At 41.7% G+C, this 21,755-nt stretch overlaps 2 protein-coding genes across 2 annotated transcripts in view; one reads left to right on the top strand and one right to left on the bottom strand.

Moving 5' to 3' along the window:
* Positions 1 to 6,748, top strand: part of LOC129271797 (uncharacterized) — a 130,486-nt gene extending 123,738 nt beyond the window's left edge. The window contains exons 79-83 of the mRNA XM_064106821.1: positions 177 to 391; positions 890 to 1,067; positions 2,593 to 2,804; positions 4,029 to 4,241; positions 4,988 to 6,748. Coding sequence (XP_063962891.1) covers positions 177 to 391; positions 890 to 1,067; positions 2,593 to 2,804; positions 4,029 to 4,241; positions 4,988 to 5,194 — 1,025 coding nt within the window. The 3' untranslated portion in view covers positions 5,195 to 6,748. The remainder of the gene's footprint in view (positions 1 to 176; positions 392 to 889; positions 1,068 to 2,592; positions 2,805 to 4,028; positions 4,242 to 4,987) is intronic.
* Positions 6,749 to 16,998: 10,250 nt separating this feature from the next.
* Positions 16,999 to 17,691, bottom strand: LOC129271798 (uncharacterized protein K02A2.6-like). Its single transcript, XM_054909061.2, has one exon. It carries the CDS (start codon positions 17,689 to 17,691, stop codon positions 16,999 to 17,001), a length of 693 nt encoding a protein of 230 aa, XP_054765036.2.
* Between the last annotated feature and the right edge of the window lie 4,064 nt (positions 17,692 to 21,755).

A 21,755-nucleotide genomic window follows, 5' to 3' on the forward strand; every position in this document is an offset into this window, starting at 1 on the left:
GCAGTATTCATATTTAACTGCACGTTTCATTACATAGCAAGTAAAATCTGGAAATTCAACAGACAATGTACATGTATATGATGTGCTTATGCTGTAAATTGTTTTCATGTTTTTACAGAAATGTCAAAATAAACTTTGAACTTTTTGTGAAGTGTCTCCCTTGATTCTCCTGGCAGGTTACATGTGTCCGCTTGGCAAGGTGTATTCAGCCTGCTCAGAGGGTCTCACCAAGCACTGTGGATTGACCGCGGTGGAGGCGTCCTGCACCAAGCGATGCTACGAAGTCTGCGAATGCCCGCAGAACAAGGTCATGTCCAGCCGAAGCATCTGCGTGGCTCCCGAGGAGTGCGGCTGTTTGAACCAGCACGGGATAGACACCTACTATGTACCAGTGAGTTGCATCTTACAATAGGGACAGTCCCTTTTGTGGCTAAAAGAAACTCAACAAGTTTCATCTATAATGACCCTGCATCGCTATTTGTGTGTAATTTGTCTATAGGGTTGTGTAGAATAATTAGCAATGACCCTATCTTTTTGTTTTTGTTTGTTTTAATGCACGGTTTGCTACAAATAATTTGACAGTGCTTTAAATCCAAATGCCAGCTCCTAATATTAAAAAATAGAAATATGTAACCTTGTGAAAGCTGCTAATAACCAATTATTCCAGTGTAAAATTTACACCAAATTCAATACCAGGTTGATACAAAACCATGATAATCACAAAACAGTTAAAAAATAAAATGTCAAAATGAGACATAGGAGAGGGAAAGCAAATTATAAAGAAATTGACAATACTGTCTGACTTTGGGTATCGCTCTGCACTAGTTAGATGCATTTTCTTCTGATTTATCGGTTGCTTAGAAATCTGACGAACAAACTTTCTTTGCAGGCGGGCATGACGTTCACCAAGTATGGGTGTGGCCAGGAGTGCACCTGTGATCAGGGAGGCCGGATCAGCTGCACTGCATACTCCTGCCATGAGCATGCCACCTGCCTAGCTGGCAGGGATGGGGTCTATGGCTGCCATTGCAAGGCTGGCTACTCGGGCAATGGACACACCTGCCACAGTAAGAGTTTTATTCTTCTGGGTGGGGAGGATGGCGGTGGTGGTGATGAGGATGAGGAATGTGATAATGATGGTGATGATGATGATGATGCTGCTGCTGCTGATGGTTGTGGTGGTGATGATAGTGTTGATGATGGCGATGATGATGGTGGTGATGATGGCAATGATGATGATAATAATGCTGCTGATGTTTGTGGTGGTGGTGGTGATGAGAATGCTGATAATGATGATGATGAGGAGGAAATTAATAGAGTACCGAAGTGTGACGTCAGTTGAAATAGTGTCATGGCGGGCTAGTTCTAAAAGAGTCACAGCTGACGATCGTCTGTACAAATTTGTATTTGCAAATGACTTCGGCTCAAAAATAGGTTGCAAACTATCAAATTCCGATAGCAGCCATTTTCTCCTATGAGAAACACACTCTTTCATTCGGCGGGTTCATTTGTTTAGAACCAGGCCGCCATGACACCATGGCAACTGACGACATCACTTTGGTACTCTATAGATAATCATGATGGTATGGGGAGGATGGTGATGGATGATAATAATGATAAAGACAAAATGCGCAAAACATATCCACCGTATTAAGGGTGCTCAAGAGTGATGAAGAAAATAAAGGTAATGATCTTGATTGTAATCTTGATAATCAAACTGAATACAAACTAATAACAAAATAATATACATGTATACAGCATGAGTATAAAGACAGTGAAAAACATATCCACACAGGTGTACTTTATGCTATAGCTTTTTGCACTATGAAGACAGTGGATTACCGTATTTCATAATTCTAAATAATTCCTGGACTGCATATTTACATGTAACTATAATTTCATAATGTATACTGGATCTTTGAAAATGTACCGTCATTGTTTTCATCATCATTACATTATTATACAAATAATGAATGTTTAAAAGATCCATTCAACGAGGCGTAGCTGAGTTGAATGGATCATTCATTTCATCTTTCACCAAATAAAGTATTCTGTCCATTGCACGAATGAAAAGAACATTTATTATTTGGTTTATATGACACCTAAAATAGATTCTTTTTCATATGAAATTCATGAATTTTGATGCAAAATACATGTATGCTCATGCAGTGCGAGCTTGGTCTATTGATTATCATGTTCATACAACATTCGCGGCTGCAAATACGAGTGGTTAAACTTGTGGTGCGTGCATGCAATGAACAAAATTGTATGGATCCAAAATTGCACGAAGAATAGATCCAAAATTGCACGGATGATGACGCCATTGTAAAATGGGCGAATGATCGCTATCAAACAACCAATTAAATGACAAAGATCTTTCTCGATGTCATGTGATGTTTTATGCTACATGCCTACATTTATTGTCAAATTATTATACCTCTGCAAATGCATACATTTCAGCTTTTTAGCTGCAGTATGTGTGCAATAGTTTTACTTGAAATTAATAAACCATGAAATGAAATTAAATACATTACTTGTACTCTAAATGTAGATCTCATTGCAATGTCAATCAATTTTTTTTCTTCTAAACAGTGGAGGTTGTTGAGTATCCGAGGATGCGTGCCGTGGTGACTGAAGGTCAGGTGATGAACCTGGACTGTGGGGACTACATGCTGGACATCCTGGACGTCAGCTATGGTAGCCTGGATGGGGTGTGTGAAGGGGAGGACCAGGACCCCGTCTGCGAGTCCTACAGCTCTTACTCCATGGCCCTGGGAATCTGCCAAGGATATCAACGATGCAGGGTAAGATGGATGTTCAAGGAATTATTGGGAAGAATTCATAGAAAAGGAAAGAGAACCAACAAGAATTAAATGATTGCTTTCAAATGAAGCCCCAGGGGTTAATAACACCCCCCCCTCCAAAAAAAAAAAAAAAATTATTCAGATTTTAAAGAAAATCCTAATGCTTACAGCTCTCATCACTATCTTTCATAACTTCTCACAGTAAGTTTTGTGCATCTGTTAAGACCAAATTTTGAGGTGATTCTCTCTGTGCTTCCACAGTTAGGTGAATCTTCAGTGTGGGAGTTAGACTGAAATTTGCTCAAACTTAAAATTTCGTGTACTGCATTTTTATTACGTATTTCAATACAAATTTGCCAATTGTATATTCAGATTAAATTCACAAATAAATGACATTTTCTGACATTATAGATTGAAATGGATAATTATCTTTTCACCACAGAGGACGTTTTGTGATCTCGAATGGATGAGCAAGTCGGTTCACAATTAAATTTCAAGCAGATCACCTGTGCTTACTCACGGCGAAAAACTGTGCATTTAAATTAGGGGACCTCCATTTAGGGGAGACATCAGGGATCATAATATGGACAAGAAAATCAGAAATTAGATGCTTAATATCATTGAGAGTTTTGGATGTGGGTTGCAATATTGTTAAAAACCTGAAATAAGAAAAATGCCAGAAATTGTTCTCTGTTGACAATCGTTTCATCGGAACGGAAAACCAGAATGTAGGAAAACTCTCCTGACATCCATCGTTTTGGTGCAGGACCAACTCAGTTAGGCCTAGTTTTTTTAAAAATGTGAGTGATATATTCTTAGAGATTACAGTTCCTAGAAACGGAATGATAGTACATAACAACAGCAGATTGACTTCCCATACAATAAGGTTGTCATGATCGATAAATGATTTTTTTATTCCTTTAGTATTCCTCCTCTCTGAAGATCCCAGCATGTGATGGTTTCATTGGAGACTCTTGCTCCACTAAATGTCACTACCTATCTGCCTACTTCACTTTCCATAGTCATGATCCATAAATGATTCTCTTCCTCCATTCATATTCTCTTTCTCTCTCTCTACATGTATATCTGAAGATCCCAGCATGTGATCGTCTCTTTGAAGACCCTGCTTCACCCAGCGTCTCTACCTATCTGCCTACTTCACTTTCAGTAGTCATGAGCCATAAATGATTCTTTTTTTCCTCTCTTATCCTTTTCTCGCTGAAGATCCCAGCGTGTGATCGTCTCTTTGGAGACCCCTGCTTCACCAAACGTCATTACCTGTCTGTCTTCTACACATGTTCTCACAACCCGGTGGTCAAACATCCTAAGATGCCGTTCAAGAAGATCATCTGTCAGAACCATCCTGTTGTCCTGAACTGCAGGGGTGGTTTCATCAATGTCCTTTACGCCAGCTATGGACGCTCCACTGGACGTGATGTAAGAACCTTAAAGAACAGTCAAAGGCTCAATTGTTCCATTTTAGTTGTTAATTCTTCAGAAAGTGAAACAACAAATTCAGACAAAAATTGCGCTCTGGCTAATTTTGGACAACGGAATGTCCACTAAAACATGCAAGTTTCATGTAGAAATCAAATAAAACTTTATTTCAAGCCAAGATTTACAAATGTGTGTGGATAATTGATTTCTTCCGTTACTGCCCAAATTCAATTAATATTTGGCCTTTTGTAGTATCATCAACAATTTTCATGGGGAAAAATAAAAGAATTGACAAAAAAAAAAGAACTTATAAATGAAATTGAAACAAAGAGTAATAAATTGAAAAAAAATAGTAGTAATAAATTACATTAGAAATTCATTTCCAAAAGTGAATGATTCCGAGATACTCCAAAAGGTATGTAGACTATAGAATTTACAGATTTTGTGCATAAATTATCATACTTTAGGAAACAACATTTTTGCTTTGTAAAAAAAAAAAGAAGATAAAATCTTGGAGATTTACATCACAAGCAAAGTGATTACTAGTTTTATTGCAATGGTCAGTCCTGAGAACTCGGGGGATAGCCCCCCCCCCCTCCCCACTGTTAGGTGTCAGAATAATAGCACAGTCTTTTCAGAGCTAGAAAGCCTATACATACGTCTAGATTTGCAGTATATCAATATACAACTTTCTTTTTTCCTTTTTGAATTAAGGCAGCAATATTCATTCTAATTCTCAATTTCAGATCTGTGCAGCGGACAACATCGGCGACCAGTCGTGCCACGAGCCTACTTCTCTGAGCGTGGTCATGTCCAAGTGCCAGGGCCACGCCAAGTGTGAAATATGGGCCAACGACAAATTCTTCCCAGATCCTTGCCCAGATACCTTCAAGTACCTGGAGGTCCAATATGAGTGTGTAGGCACCAAGCTCATCTACTTCAACACCATCTAGGTTGCTCTCGTGGCCTGTTTCATAAAACCTGTTGTGGTAATGAATTTCCAGTAATAGTTACTGAAAGCTACTGAAATCATTCAATTTGATTGGTTGACAGTAATCTTGTTACAGAAATTGTGCATTTGTTATTATAACCAGGTCTTTTTTGAAACAGGATATGATGACCTCACCTAGGCATCTTTAAAATCTGTGCATTTCATTTCACTCAACAGTAGTCATGCTCTATTCATGATATGCATGTAGGCATACATTATTTATTAATCAGCAAACATTCTGTATTCATCCGTACATATGGATAACTTATTTTTTTTCCATAGGAGTTTACAGTTTAGAGCTTATAAGAGCAAAAACCAATTCTTAATAAATTTCGATTCAATTGAATCTGATTATTTGATTTAACGTCACAGATACTTTTAGAGAGAAAAACATGCTAATTGTGAAGGGTACTTAATTTCAAAAGAGTTTACATGTTTATTTCAGTTCAGTAAGAATTCTACATTGTTTATAGATCTGAGGTTTAAGATGGTATCAATTTAATTCATTTTGATTTTACCTTCATTGCTGTACCATAACTTGATATAAAGTCAGTATTCATTCCTTGTCCACAAAGGTTGTAATCTCATCTAAATTTGAAATATTCAAATTTGTATTTTGTAAACTCAGTGCAATATTACTACATTCTTGATCGGATATACATATGTTAAAGTATTCTGAATACTTTTGAAAAACTCTTATTCCTTGAAGATGAATGAAAATTTGTAGTACATAAACTCAGTGCAATATCAATACTTTCATGATTAAATGTATATTTTACAGTATTATAAATACATCACTGCATTCTGTAAAGATGTGGAATAATAATGAAATAATAATGAAAATAGTGGTAATAAAAATAATAATATCAATAATATTACAATTTTGTATTTATACCACACAAATCTGTCATAGATACCCTACACTGTAGGTGCACACAGAAAGAACAACAATTATAATATAGTAATTTAATATAACAATACTGATGGGGCTACCCTGCCGAAATAAAACTAAATAAAGAAATAAATAAACAATATTAAATATTGAAAGGGCCATATACTTAAACATCAAGGAGACTCGTCAAAATACTTCTTGCCGTACACTATTGAACATACAAAAAATAAGAACAATTGACCGAGATATAGATTTATTAATCAATCGATCTTCATTTTGAAATTCTAATACCATGCTGTTCCCACTGTCATATTTTTTTAACGAAAACCCACGATTGGCCTTTCATAACTGATCAAGAAAGCTTTTGAACCATTTAAAAAAATTTATACGATCAATACGATTTCCACGATCGATCTGGTTTGATCTGATAAGCTCACTACGATTCTTTCTCGATTAAGTACGCTGACTGTTTGAATCGTGGCGCAAATCGTGACAATGGGAACTAGATATAAGAATTGGACAAAAAATGTTAGCAGGTGCATTACGTGTTCATGTGCAATATCCTTGTTGATAAACATACCGGTATCTCAAGTGCAATAAACAACTTCTACCCATACTTCTCAACTATACTTGTCTATTTGTGTGTGTTATTGGAACCTATTTAGTTTCTTCAAGGCTCTTGCCCAGAAAATCGCCCTTGTTTGTATGAATTTTTCTTGTGTCAGTTTCCATAATGAAAAATAAAACAGAGAGGGAAAGAGAGCAGGGTTCCCACAGTCATGGAAAATCCTGGAAAAATTTGTGGTCATGGAAAGTCAGACAAAAGTCAGGGAATTTGGAAAATTTTTGAAAAGTCATGAAATCGCATTTACCTCTTGGCTATGGCGGCTTTCCAGTTTGTCGTGTCTCGCAACTATCATACTCTGTGATCATACTCTGCTGTTATAATTGGTGTTCATGATTTCCATTTTCGCTAGTTTTTTGAAATCCCAAATTCTACATAACTCACGGGACGTCACAGGAAGTCATGGAAAGCAGCAATTTAGTCATTGAAAAGTCATGGAATTCTGTGGGAACCCTGAGAGGGCTATTGCAGGAGAATTGAATCAGTACATGTACGTATTTAAGCAATCTCAATATATACTAAGCAAAATAAGATTTTGAAGTGCTACTTCCAAGCGATGAAATCATCTTGTATATTAGCAGTCTCATATAGCATAATGTGAAGTAGGTACATGTATCTTGATAATGACCATTGCCTTGCTAGTAATGGAGAACTTCAAAAATTATAATTGATGGGAATAAAAAACGGCAAAGGCAAGTCCTCACCTGCCGCTTGTTTGTCAAACGGGGTTTTGAAAATATATACGACGGCATATTGCGTGGCGTGGCTGGAGATGGTTCAAGATCAGCTAAAGTTCATCAAGAGCATCTGTGAAATCTTCCCACCTGGCTACTGGGAAGTTGAAAAGCCGTCTAAGGGGGACTTAATAAGGCACCACAGCAGCAGTCTTTGTCTCACCTGCATAGCAGCACTGCTGCGTGATGCAGGTGAGACTGCCAGAGGTGCTCCACTTTTATTTTTTGTTTACTAAGAAATGATATGCAATGTACGTTCACTATTGAAGACTTTATGTTGATTGTATCCTCTTTTCCAGCCGCAGCTGTTGAAAGAGCATCATAGATGAGGTTAGGTTGGTGAGCTTCAGCCTATTCCTCTACCAGATTACCATTCTCATTGGTTTCTCTGCATCTCATGCTGGTGCTCTTTCTGTTTTAAGTCCTGGGTAATGACATTGGTTTATTTATTTATGTTATTTCCAGGCAAAAGACAAGAATATACACAAGAAGAAGAAAAAGTACCACCCACTAGTGCCTGAGGATGACTTAAGGAAATCTGGTTTCTGTTATGAAGCTTCCCTCACTAGTCGGGGTTACAAATATACAACAAGAAAAGAAAAGAAAGAAAGAAAATGTTTATAAAAGTCAGGGTTTACAAATGTACAAAGAGAAAATCAGTATATAAAAAGAAAATTGATATAAAGAAAGAAAATCGGTATAAAGCGACAATATTGAATTTTTGTCAGTCAGTCTGGGAAAGCTGTCTGTGATTTTGGTTGGGTGGAAGTCAAAGGTAACTCTTTCTCCAAACGGAAAAGTAGTGCCAAGAGGATTGTATGCTGATGTCACAGACAGCTTTCCCAGACTGACTGACAAGATTTCAATATTGTCGCTTTCACTGGCTGAAACTTGGTCAATGATTATATCATGTTTTGTGAATATTGCGCTGCCATATTTCTTACGAGGCTCTTCTACAACAAGCCTTATTCTAGGAACCTGTTATGTTTTGGGGTTCATCCAGCCGAATAATGACACATTAAAGTCTTAAGTTTTGCTTAACTCAAAATGTCTGTTGACTCTTTATTGCTCCTTCATTGTACAGTCTGTCTGTGTGTGTTGTGCAATCTCCACTTATACATGTGTATACATAATACAGATTCATACATGTTGCTAGTCTGTACATGCAGACCTTATAACACATTTATGTTATTCTTTCTTTCAAACCTTCATATATAACATTCCTCCCCCTTACATAAATGTACATGGGTAAATTTTGAAATATAAAAATTTCCACTTTCTGTGTTCCATGCAATTACGGCATTATAATTTCAACCACTATTTCACTTCCATACTTCAACTGGCAATATTTCACTGTATGAAGGTTTAGTTTTTTGGCTTCAAATTTCTCAATCCTCAGTATTCTCATTTAGATAAATCTCTGCAAAGTGTTCCTTACACTTGTCTGTAATCAACTTTCTGTTAAAATTGTAAAATATAACAATCTCATAACACAACTTTCACAAACCAATTTCTTGTCATTAACTTCCCTTTGAAGAAACCGTTTATGCCTTAATATCTAACAAAACACATTTTCTTATGCATTCACTTGTTCAAACTGCTAACGAACTGTTAAAGTGTTTAACTTTTTTTTTATTTTAACAAAACATATAATGATATATACCAAGTTACAACCAACGACTAACTTTTCTTTGCTGTTACCAAAACTAAGTCCACATTTTGAAACCATTTTTTCTTATTGTTATCCAAAATGCAAATAATTTTGGCTTGTATAATTCTTATCTAATTTCATGTTAACACCAACTAAACATTTAACTCTTCTGCTATTCATTAAAATATTTAGTTTACTTTACAACTTAAGCATACACTTAATGAATAACTGTAAGTTGCATAACACATTACAACATTAAATCTTTTTTTTTTTTTTTACATCTGGAACTATAAGGCAACCTTTTACTTTTGTACATAACAATTTCACCAAATATTTTACTTGCAGAAATACACCACATAATCCTGAAATCTTTTTGGTGTGCTCACATTTCTACGAGACATTCGTCTTTCTGGTTGTTTTGTGTCTATGTTTTCTGGCATATTTTGTTTTGTTCTTTTGTATTTTCTTCATTTGTTTGTGTTGTTTCACTTTCTGGAGCATTCTCTGGCTCTGGATTAATGTCAGGCATAGGGAACACAACTGGTGGTTCCTCTGGAGGTTGGAACTCCTTCCTCTCACTGTTGGCATGTTCACTGGATGGGGAATACTTGCTCATCTGGTCAATATGACGGCGGACAACTCTACCATCAGTCAGTTGTACATTGTACATGACTTCGTTGATGACTTCAAATACTATTCCATAAAGCCATGTTGTACCTGAGCTGAAGTTTTTGACCATCACATGATCATTTACAGCAAAGACCCTTTCTTTGATTCCTCGATATCCTGTTTTCTTCATGGTAGACTGTTTCCGTCTAACCGATTTGCTCAGATCTGGACGCAAATTGTTGAGTCTTGTGCGGACTTTCCTCTTGAACATCAGTTCACTGGGTGTCTTTCCTGTTGTTTCCTGTGGAGTGACTCTGTAGGTCAACAAAAACCTTTGAAGTTTCTTTTCCAAGTCACTTCCTTGTCCCTTCTTCATTGCTGTTTTGACAGTTTGTACACCTCTCTCGGCAAGACCATTGCTGGCTGGGTGCTTGGGTGCTGTCTGGATATGGCAAATGTTGTTATTCATCAGAGTGGCAAACTCTTCTGAAACAAATTGTGTGCCATTGTCTGTCACCACGGTCTCTGGTAATCCATGTGTTGCAAACAACCGTTTAAGGGCGATCACTGTGGCATTTGCTGTGGCTCGCTTCACGCGAATAGCTTCGAGCCATTTGCTGTGCGCATCTACGACGATCAAGATGTTCTCGTCACCAATGGAGGCATAGTCACAGTGGATCCTACTCCATGGCTTTTCAGGAAACTCCCACGGGTGTATGGGTACTGCTGCAGGGCTGTGCTGATTCTGTTGACAGCTTTCACAACATCACATGCTGTTCCAACTGATTGTCTATCTTGGGCCACCATACGTACGACCTGGCTAGTGACTTAATTTTCACGATCCCTGGGTGCGTACTGTGCAACTCGTTCAGGATTCTCTCCTTCATTTTTAGGTTGTCAGGGATAATCACTCTGGATCCCCAAAGGATTATATCATCTTCTATTGACAACTCGTCCTTCTTACTTGCGAGGGGCTTCAGTTCATCTGGCAGATTTCTTGTTGCTGGCCATCCATCCAGGATATGATGCTTTACTTTGGACAGTACTCTGTCTTTCTTGGTGGCACGTTTCATCTCCTGTGCATCAAGAGGGCGTGTTTCAAGGTCAGTCAACATGTTGATTCGGGGCATTAGTGCTTCATCTAGCTCTGCAAGCTCTGGATGATTCCATGGTGTTTCTTCTCCCTGGAGTGGTAGGCGAGACAACGCATCAGCGTTTTGGTGCTTCTTTCCTTCACGATGTACTATCTTGTAGCTGTATGCCGACAAGATCATGTGCCATCTTGCAACACGAGCCGAGGCCATCGGACTTGCTGGTTTGTGGTCTCCAAAGAGTCCCATCAATGGCTTGTGATCTGTCACAATCGTAAATTACCTTCCATGAAGTTGCTTGTGGAATTTCTTCAGTCCGAAGATTATCGACAGACCCTCCTTTTCATACTGCGCATAGTTGACTTCACTTGGCTTGAGAGTGCGTGAAGCAAATACGATAGGGTGTTCTTGTCCGTCTGATTCCACATGGCTTATCACCGCACCTAATCTTATGGGCTGGCATCTGTCTGTAGCAGAATGGGTTTGGCTGGATCATAATGCGTCAGGATGCTGTCAGTCTGTAGGAGACGCTTTGATTTCTGGAATGCTTTTTCCTGATTCTTTCCCCACTTGAACTTAGGGTCAGGCTGGCTGCTTCCCTTCCCACTGGAGGTTGATCTGAATTCTGCTTTCAGCATTTCAGTCAAGTGTACGATCTCCTGGGATAGATTGGGTATAAACTTGCGATAATATCCAAGTAAACCAAGATAAGCCTGGAGTTGGCTTTGATTCACTGGGCGTTCTGCCTTGCGTATGGCATCTAGTTTGTCTTGAAGAGGCCGGAGACCTTTCTTGTCAAGGCGATGACCAAGGTAGTCACTGAGTCTTTCATCAGTTCGCACTTCTCCTTCTTTAGAGGATTATGTATTATGCACACTGCATCATTGGTGTAAACGTTTGTTCTTTTATGTGCACAGGGACCGTGTTCATTGTTAGCTGCCATAGCACCTGAAGCTTCATAGCCCAGAGCAACAAATAGACAAGGTTCTTATTTATGAACACGGTCAACTCTCAAACATGCCTACCGTTAACTGCCCAATTCCCGGCTGTGACTACGCCACACCAGACCTTGATGCTGCCATCGTAGCTGCCCTTCTAACTGCCCACAGTACCATTCACACCTCTGGACAAGCCGCCAAGGTCGAGAAGGTCAAGAGACCAACGATTGCTGCTGCTGGCACCAGCGAGGAATGGGCGTACTTCAAGTCGCGGTGGTCCGACTACGTTGATGCCACTAAGATCACTGGGAAAGACAAAGTTTTCCAGCTTCTGGAATGTTGTGACGAGCCCCTACGGAAGGACCTCACACGAGCTGCTGGTGGCAGCCTCACCAACAAAACTGAGGATGAGGTGCTGACAGCCATCAAGAAGCTTGCCGTACGAGAGGAGAACACCATGGTTGCCCGCGTGACACTCCACAACATGCGTCAAGACAGGGACGAGACAGTTCGCAGCTTCGGCGCCCGTCTGCGGGGACAAGCAGATATTTGCAAATTCATCATAGCTTGCCCTGCCTGTAATGCTGATGTCAATTACACTGACGCAATCATGCGGGGTGTGCTTACCAGGGGGATTGCCGATTCTGAAATCCAGCTCGATCTTTTAGGGGACAAAAACCAAGACATGGGCCTGGAAGAGGTTTTCCAGTTCATTGAAGCGAAAGAGGCTGGTAAACGCTCTGCCTCCTCTCTCCTCGACTCACACACGGAAACGGCCAGTAACTCCTCCTATAGGAAAGCTAAGCAGGCGCACCCAGGACCCAAGGACAAACAGGAACTGTGTGCCTACTGTGGCAAGAAAGGACACGGACGGAGTGCCCCAGCTCGTGTCCGCAAGATGCAGTGCCTGGCCTATGGACAGAAATGTGGTCACTGTGACAAGTTCCACCACGTGGAGGACGTCTGCCGCACCAAGGGCAAGCCAAAAACGTCACAGTCGACCTCCTCGGGTGAGCAGGAGGGGGCCGTCTTCGATACCCTTTGTGCTATCCGTGACCTAGGACAATCACATGGCCTCCCCATTGATCACCACGTATATGATGACATTTCCCAAGCATGGCACAGGAAGAGATCAACTCCTCAGCCATACCTCAATGTGACTGTAAGGGCTGTTCCGGAGGACTATCGAGCCCTCGGGTTTAACCTGTCATCCCCCTCACAAACCAGCGCCATCCCAGCTATGGCGGACACTGGGTGTCAGAGCTGCCTCGCCGGGTTAAAGGTCCGACGCCGCCTTGGGTTACGTCAGCAAGACCTCATTCCTGTCACCATGGCGATGCACACCGCAACTGAGGGCGGCATTACGATCCTCGGAGCCGTTCCCCTACGCCTCTCTGGCCAAGATCCTCTTGGCCACATGGTTGAGTCACGGCAACTCACTTACGTCACAGACAGTTCTGATAAGCTCTTCCTCAGCAAAGAGGCCTGCATTGCCTTGGGGATCATCTCAAAAAGCTTCCCTACTCTTGGCATGACACAAGGGGCACAACAATCAGACAGAGCAGCCACCCTCAAGGAGGTTCCCAAGCGGGCCGCCTGTCCCTGCCCTCGGCGTCAACTGCCCCCACCGCCTCCTACAAAACTGCCATTTCCTGCGACTGACGCAAACCGTGAGAAGCTTCAACAGTATCTCCTAGATTACTACCAGTCCAGCACATTCAATACCTGTGAGCATCAGCCCTTGCCACTCATGGATAGCCCCCCGATGAAATTGATGGTAGACTCAAATGCGGAACCCGTCGCTCATCACACACCTGTGCCGGTCCCACTCCATTGGCGTGATGCCGTCAAGGCTAATTTGGATCATGATGTGCAGTTGGGCGTGCTGGAACCTGTACCCATTGGGGAGCCTGTTACATGGTGCCACAGGATGGTGGTGTGTGCTAAGAAGGATGGTAAACCACGTCGAACAGTCGACTTTCAGGCCCTCAACGTCCATGCTACACGTGAAACGCACCATACACCATCACCCTTCATTCAGGCCCGCTCTGTCCCTCATGGGAAGAAGAAGACGGTATTAGATGCATGGAATGGTTACCACAGCGTCCCCATATGCCCAGAGGACCGACACCTCACCACTTTCATTACCCCATGGGGCAGGTACCGTTACAAGACAGCCCCTCAGGGCTACATTGCCTCCGGAGATGGATACACCAGGCGGTATGATGAAATCGTCTCGGGCATCCAAAATAAGACGAAATGCGTCGACGACGTCCTCCTGTGGGCTGACACGGTGGAAGACAGTTTCTTCCAGGCTGTTGAATGGCTGGATATCTGCGGCCGCAACGGGATTACCCTCAATCCTAGGAAGTTCACCTTCCGTGCGGATATTGTCGAATTTGCTGGCTTTGAGATCATCCCTGACAGTGTTCGCCCATGTGAGAAGTACTTAAAAGCCATCCTTGAATTCTCAACGCCCACCGGCATCACAGACGTGCGCTCCTGGTTTGGCCTTGTCAATCAAGTGTCCTACGCCTTCAGTATGGCTGAGAAGATGCTCCCATTCCGTGACCTCTTGAAGCCCAACACACCCTTCATATGGACCACAGCACTCCAGACAGCTTTCGACGAGTCCAAAGCCACCATTGCCAGCGAGATTGAGGAAGGCGTGCGCATTTTTGATCCACACAAACCCACCTGCCTCGCGACAGACTGGTCCAAGAATGGCATCGGATTCTGGCTCCTACAAAAACACTGCAGCTGCAAAAACACTGAACCCTTCTGCTGCAACACGGGCTGGAAGATCACCCTTGTTGGGAGCAGATTCACCCATGCCGCTGAGGCACGCTATGCTCCAGTGGAAGGCGAAGCCCTAGCCGTAGCTGATGCCCTGGACAAGGCGAGATACTTTGTCTTGGGATGTGAGGACCTCACCATAGCTGTCGATCACAAGCCCCTCCTCAAGATCTTTACTGATCGCGCCCTACAAGACATCCCAAATCCCCGCCTGAGGAATTTGAAGGAAAAAACCCTGCGATACAAGTTCCGTATGGTCCACATTCCAGGCGTCAGACACCGTGCCACAGATTGTCTCTCAAGACACCCGACCGGTGAGCCAGAGAAGTTGCACCTCCCTGATGACATCGCTACAATCTCTTTGACCCCTGCCATGTTCCTGCACTCCGAATCACTCATGGCAGGCCTCCGAACCATGGCCCCACAAGAGGACACTGTCGGGATTTGCACGCTTTCCTCTGCTATGTGTGCCCTGGAGTCCCTCCACTTGAAGTCAGTCACATGGGACCGGGTCCGTACTGCCACAACTAGTGACGACAACATGCAAGCACTACTCGATGCTGTTGAAGCTGGCATGCCGGAGTTTCGTCATGAGCTCCCCTCACCTCTCCGCGAATATTTCCCATTCCGTGACGACCTTTATACAAGTGATGGTGTCCTCCTCTACAAAGACCGCGTTGTCATACCACCATCACTCTGGGAGGAAGTATTGGCTCATCTGCATGCTGCGCACCAAGGAGTAACTTCTATGACAGCCAGAGCGGAGTCCTCAGTCTTTTGGCCTGGCATCACTCCAGCCATTACAGCTCTCCGTGCCCGGTGCAACCAATGCAACAGGATCGCACCCTCCAACCCGCGTGCACCTCCGACCCCGTTGCTGTCTCCGGCCTACCCTTTCCAATGCATCTGTGCCGATTTCTTTCACTACAAGGGCTGCAACTACCTGGTCATCGTGGACCGCTACTCCAATTGGCCCCTCGTTGAGAGGTCCAGTCAAGGGGCAACTGGACTCATCTCTTGCCTACGGAGGACATTCGTCACCTTCGGGATCCCGGATGAACTAGCATCGGATGGTGGCCCAGAATTTACAGCGGCTGCCACACGCCGCTTTCTCAAGGACTGGGGCATTCATCACAGACTTTCATCCGTTGCTTACCCACATAGCAACTGTCGTGCTGAGGTGGCTGTCAAATCCGTGAAACGTCTCATCATGTCCAACACCAGCCCTGCAGGTGCCCTCGACACTGATACCTTCCAACGGCCTATGCTGCAGTACCGGAACACTCCTGACAGGGACACCAGGCTCTCCCCGGCTATGTGTGTCTTTGGCCATCCAATCCAAGACTTCATCCCCATTGCCCCAGGCAAATATCTACCACACAACACATGGCGCGAGACCCTGGCAGCTCGGGAAGAAGCACTTCGTACCCGTCACATGAGGGACGCAGAACGTTGGTCCGAGCATACTAAACGGCTCCTGCCCCTTGCCGTCGGAGACCACGTCCGCCTCCAGAATCAGACAGGACCACACCCACTCAAGTGGGACAGAACTGGGACTGTGATCGAAGTTCGACGGTATGACCAATACGTCATCCGAGTAGATGGTTCTGGGAGGGTCACCCTCCGCAACAGGAAATTTCTTCGGAAATATGTGCCTGTGCGACAGCACCCACCCCCACTGACTATGGAGGAAGACATCTCTCTACGTCACCGTCCAGCGTCCGCACCCCTCTCTAGCCGTGTGGGACAGGTGCCACTCTCCCTGCGACATACCGGCACTGCAGATGCCCCATGCCGCCCCCCTGAGCCTGCTTCTGCCGCTTCCTCACCTCCGCAGGCAGCCAAGGATGCCCCTCGTGGAACGCATCCCCCCTCTACCGTGAAGGACTCCCTCACAACGCCGCCTGAGACACCACCAGCAGCCCCCGGCTTGGATCCGGTTCCTGCACCGATCACTGCTTCTCCGCCTGGCACCCCTCCTACAGCACCACAGCGCTCTACCTGTCGCACCAGACAGCGTGTCTGGCACTCGGACTATTCCATGTGATTTCAGCCAGTTCAACTGACATTAGTGTTGCGTTCAAGAGTTTCCTGTTATTTGCACTGGTGTTGACTTTGCACATTGTTTTCGCGTTCCTTAGTGTTAGTTATGTTATTCCCACGGTTCTTGATCTTATACATGGAGCTTTATGGACTCATTTCGACGATGCACCATCTTTGTTAATTTGACTTCTTCAGTCTTCGTTCCTGTATTGCCATCTTCTCTACAATACACGCCCAAGACTTGGGGGGAGATAGAGGATTATGTATTATGCACACTGCATCATTGGTGTAAACATTTGTTCTTTTATGTGCACAGGGACCGTGTTCATTGTTAGCTGCCATAGCACCTGAAGCTTCATAGCCCAGAGCAACAAATAGACAAGGTTCTTATTTATTCTTCAAGCGTAAACCGTTGCTTTCTAGTCTTGAAAGAACTGCTTCCAGGTTTCTCAGATGATCTTCATCAGTCTTGCCACTGATAATTATGTCATCGAGATATGGCTTGCACATAGGTATGTCTGCCAAGAGGCTCTTCATTGTCCTCTGAAACATAGCTGGAGCGCTTGCTATCCCAAAAGGTAGTCTTGTATACTCAAAGAGACCTCTATGTGTGTTGATTGTTGTGTACTTGCGGGCTTCCGGATCTAATTCTATCTGATGATAGGCGTGACTTAAATCAAGCTTGGTGAATCTTTCTCCACCTTCAAGTTCTTGTAGGAGGTCTTCCAGAGTCGGCAGGGGGTACTGTTCTACCTTCAGGACTATGTTTGCAGTTAGCTTGTAATTACCACAGATTCTCATCCGTCCATCTGGCTTAGGGACTGCAATGATTGGGCATGCAAAATCTGCGGTCTTCACTGGCTTGATGATGCGGTCCTCCAACAAGCTATCTAATGCTTTGTCTATCTGCTTCCTGGCAGCATAGGAAACAGGGGCTGCTTTGTAGAACTTTGGTTGATTGTTCTCTTCTTGAGGATACACTTTGGCCTTGTATCCTATCAGTTGTCCGACTGAACTATCATCAAACAACTCCGCATGCTTTTTTAATACATCTTGCATAACATCTTGCAAATTATGCATACTTCTAGGGCTTGCTTTACGTGGGAAGTGACTTTTTTTTAATTATTTATCTACTGCTGCTTGACACCAAATAAAGAATACGTAAAACTGATGAATACAGTTATTAAAAAGATTTAATCAAATTTCTTTTGTCATTCTGTGGTTTCCTTTTGATTGGGATTACCATAATTGTACATGAAAATATACATAGATATAACAAAATACAACTTAACTTAACGGTAATCGTTGACTCTAGCCCCCATCATCTCATCTGGCCTGACATGCCCCACTCGGCCCTGGTGGTCGGTCCAGTTCCTAGCCTCCGCAGCTAGCGATGTCTCTTCCACTCGGCCTCGGCCTCCGCAGACTGTGTTGCCCCTTGATGAGTAACCCCCAGATCAGAGAGATGTGGCTTCAACGAATTAGTGGACGAGATCGAGCCCCCAATGATGACATGAATTATGACGAATCATGTCGGTGGAGAACCGGTGGCAGCTGGGGTCGTTATCTCGTCACCGATGTAGTCCCTCAGTTTTAACTTGGACTGCCTATGATATCATCTGTAGTCTATTCTAGCTTAGGTGGTTCTCCCTGAATTACTTAATTTAACCTCCTAATATACCCTACCGTTACTAGGACTAACTGTAAAACTTCTATAAAGTAATTCAAAGAATTTCAAATAACAGATGTGCATAAAGCAACACATTCTTATTAATAAAATACAATTCCTGTGCATCTGTCAATTACATTCATAAATGCTAGAGCACTGAATTGGCTATTTATGACACCTGTATGAAAATGCTACACCTAGTAATAAATATTTCTAGCACTGGTACAAAATATGAAATCAACCTGGTACACTTATACTCTAAGGGGGGGGGGGGTATCAAACGTTTCCAACGCTTGCTTTTAAAATATTCAAAACATATGTACATGCTTGTCTACAAGACAACCCTAACCTGGACAAGAAAATATGTTGAACACATGTTTAAACTGAAACATTCTATGATTAAATTTCTTTCCTGACAATATCCCCCACCTTAAGATGAAATTAAGGGAACCTGAATTATATCCATTAAAGAAATTTACTAACAAAGCATTGACCAAACTTCCATAACATTCTTTCCAAAAACACTGTTTTTGTAATTATCTTAATTAACTTAATTATCCATATCAAATAATATCGAATTCTATACCTACATAACATATATGCCAAATGTATTATACGAAACCATTTCATATCAAATCATCTGTAAGCTTTTCTTTAGTTTTGTAAAAGATCAAGTTAACTTTCAACTTCAAAATATCAATTTGAGTTCTGCCAAATACATTAAAATTTACAATCTCTTCTGTGAAAAAATCTTTCTATGAAAGCTTACATTGATTTGTAAAATATAAAAGTTCAGTAATCTTTCTTCATACAATTTTTTTAAAAACAAAATGCAGTGTTTTTTACCACTTTCATAGTTTTTAATAGTATTCTATTTTCAATAAATGAAAGTACTTCATAATCTTAAACATTGCTTTATGTATCTAAAATCAGTATTCTTCTCAAAATTAGTATTTTTTTTAACCATTCAAGTAAATTAGAATTATTGCAACGCCATTAAGTTTTCAAAGATTCGTATTTTCGTATGCATAAATTCCTTCAAAATTTTTAAGAAGCTTCAATGCATGGTTACGTTAACCGTTTCATGTATATTATTTAAATTCAATGTTATGTTCTTGCTTGAAATGTTTAGTTTTCTAATCGATTATAGTAACAACTTTATATCCTAAACACACAGTTACTGATTTGCAATATCTTCAAACACCTTTCAATAGCGCTTGTACGAATACAACATATTATAACACATAAATATATATTTTGTATAATGAAAGTGCCTGTTATAAAATATCGATAAGTCTGAGACTTCTTAACGAACAAGACGATTCTTTTTTTTTTTTAATGTTATTGCATACAGATTTTATATAAATTGAAAAAAAATAGTTTTACAATCTTATTTCCTAAACTAAATAACCTACAAGTTTTCCCTATTCTAACTAATTTCACAGGTAAGCCCTACCAACGTAAATCCCTATTCTACTTTCTAATCGCGAATTGTTAATGAGTTGCGATCATGATTAGCTTCGAAGATCCAAGGATACCTGGAATAAAATGATAAAAAGATCATGAATAACCTGCACATTTTTATCCGGACAACATAGGATTGCATATAAAACAAAATGGCCTTTGACTTCTTTTTACATAACGTGAATATAGAAAATATTATGATTCATGAGTGTACAGATATTATATGCATTAAATATTTATTATTATTTTTTTTTTTACGAAAGCGTACAGTGTGCAAGTATTTTATTGTGTATGAGTATATAATCTTCAGTAAGTATATTCTGAACCATATTTCTAGAATTAATACTCGACGTCCTAGTAAACTAAGCTCTCACACCTAGCTCATTTGACATAGACCCAGGATCAAACACGGTTATCTTGTTAAGGTGCCGGACATCTATGCAAAACCAGTTTGAACTATCCGGTTTCCTAACCAATACAATTGGATGCGCATAAGACGAATCCGAAGGGTCGAAAACCCCCAACTTCAGCATCGACTCAACCTCCTCTATTTCACCCTCGACAACTTGGGGTACCCTAGTATAAGGGGAAGAACGAACAGGTCCATCACTTGTCAAATGAATTTTACATTCAGCCACTAAAGTTCGCTTAGGAACGTTCGTGAATAAATCCTGGTATTCACATAACAATTCTCGAACCTCATCCTTAGAATCATGAACATGACTCACAAAGTCCCTTTGAAATGAGCATGGCATATCATGAGTATCTTTGATACAATCTTCCTCATCTCCAACCTCATTGCAAGTATCAGCATCAACACTTGGATTTCTCTCATCCCTTTGACAATGATTCATCTTACTCCACAAAGCCTGATCTGACAAATCGCCCTTTTGCTCTCGCAAAAACTCTTCCGGCTTAACTTTCACTCTCGAGTCTTTCACTCTCGAATCCTGTTTAGGTTTAGATTTATGTTCCTTCTGTGCCTTAAATTCAACACCCATCACTTCATCCACGTATGGAGAAACATCATCCGAAATCTCAACTTCAACTTTCGGAACCGACTCACTAAGTTCGAAAAACCGAACTTTCAAACTATGCGCATCTTCAAAACTGGACACAACTTCCGAACTTTGCACATCTTTGGAAACCCGAACATCATTATTCAAACCAGACACAACTTCCGAACTTTGCACATCAACAACTTCGGAAGATCGATCTTCCGAACTATCCACATTAACTTTGGACATGTGATCATATATATTCTCCGTATGAACTATACTAGGCACCCATTGCAAGTCAGGATCCTTGGGCTCACGTGCCCCCTTCACATCATTACCAATAATGACGTCACATAAACAATTGGGCACACACAATGCATTGACCTCTCCAATGAAATAGGGACTATCAAGCATGACCTTTGCCCTAGGAAAACGCCTAAGAGTGCCATCTATCAGCTTAACCAACTGAATCACTCCCGTGAACTGATTGTCTAATACTAAACTCGTTCTCACTATACTCGTGCTACTCCCAGAATCCTTCAGCACGGAAACGGGCTTGTTCATGGGTAACAACCTACCCGACACAACTGGCATATCAGTCATCGCACCAATTTCTTCACACGCCATACCAAGCGTTTCAACACTTGCATCACTCTCTGATGGAACTTCACCTATAAGTACACAACCGGCTAAACTTTCAACAAATCCAGTGGATTTCGACTGACTACCTTCCATATTGTCTGAACGCAAAGTTTCTATCGGCATAGAATTTTCGTTCGAATGCAATCTAGACTTGTTTGACCTAACGCTATCAATCGGAGTGTCCTCCACACTCATAGCCTGGGCTGAATGAACTATGGGCCTCATTGGACAATTCCGTTTCAAATGATTCGGACTACCACACATGTAACACCCATACTTCGTACCGCCAGTATCATAACTAGGTTTCGTGTTATATTCCACTGAACTAGCATACCGGTACTTATGTTTCATATCTACCTGTGAACCTAATA

The sequence above is a fragment of the Lytechinus pictus genome, chromosome 11, assembly GCF_037042905.1.
Source record: "Lytechinus pictus isolate F3 Inbred chromosome 11, Lp3.0, whole genome shotgun sequence".
NCBI lineage: Eukaryota > Metazoa > Echinodermata > Echinoidea > Temnopleuroida > Toxopneustidae > Lytechinus > Lytechinus pictus.

Bases quoted from the DNA above. Each gene is read 5' to 3' on its own strand.
- LOC129271798 (XM_054909061.2), bottom strand. From the start codon at position 17,691: ATGCATAATTTGCAAGATGTTATGCAAGATGTATTAAAAAAGCATGCG.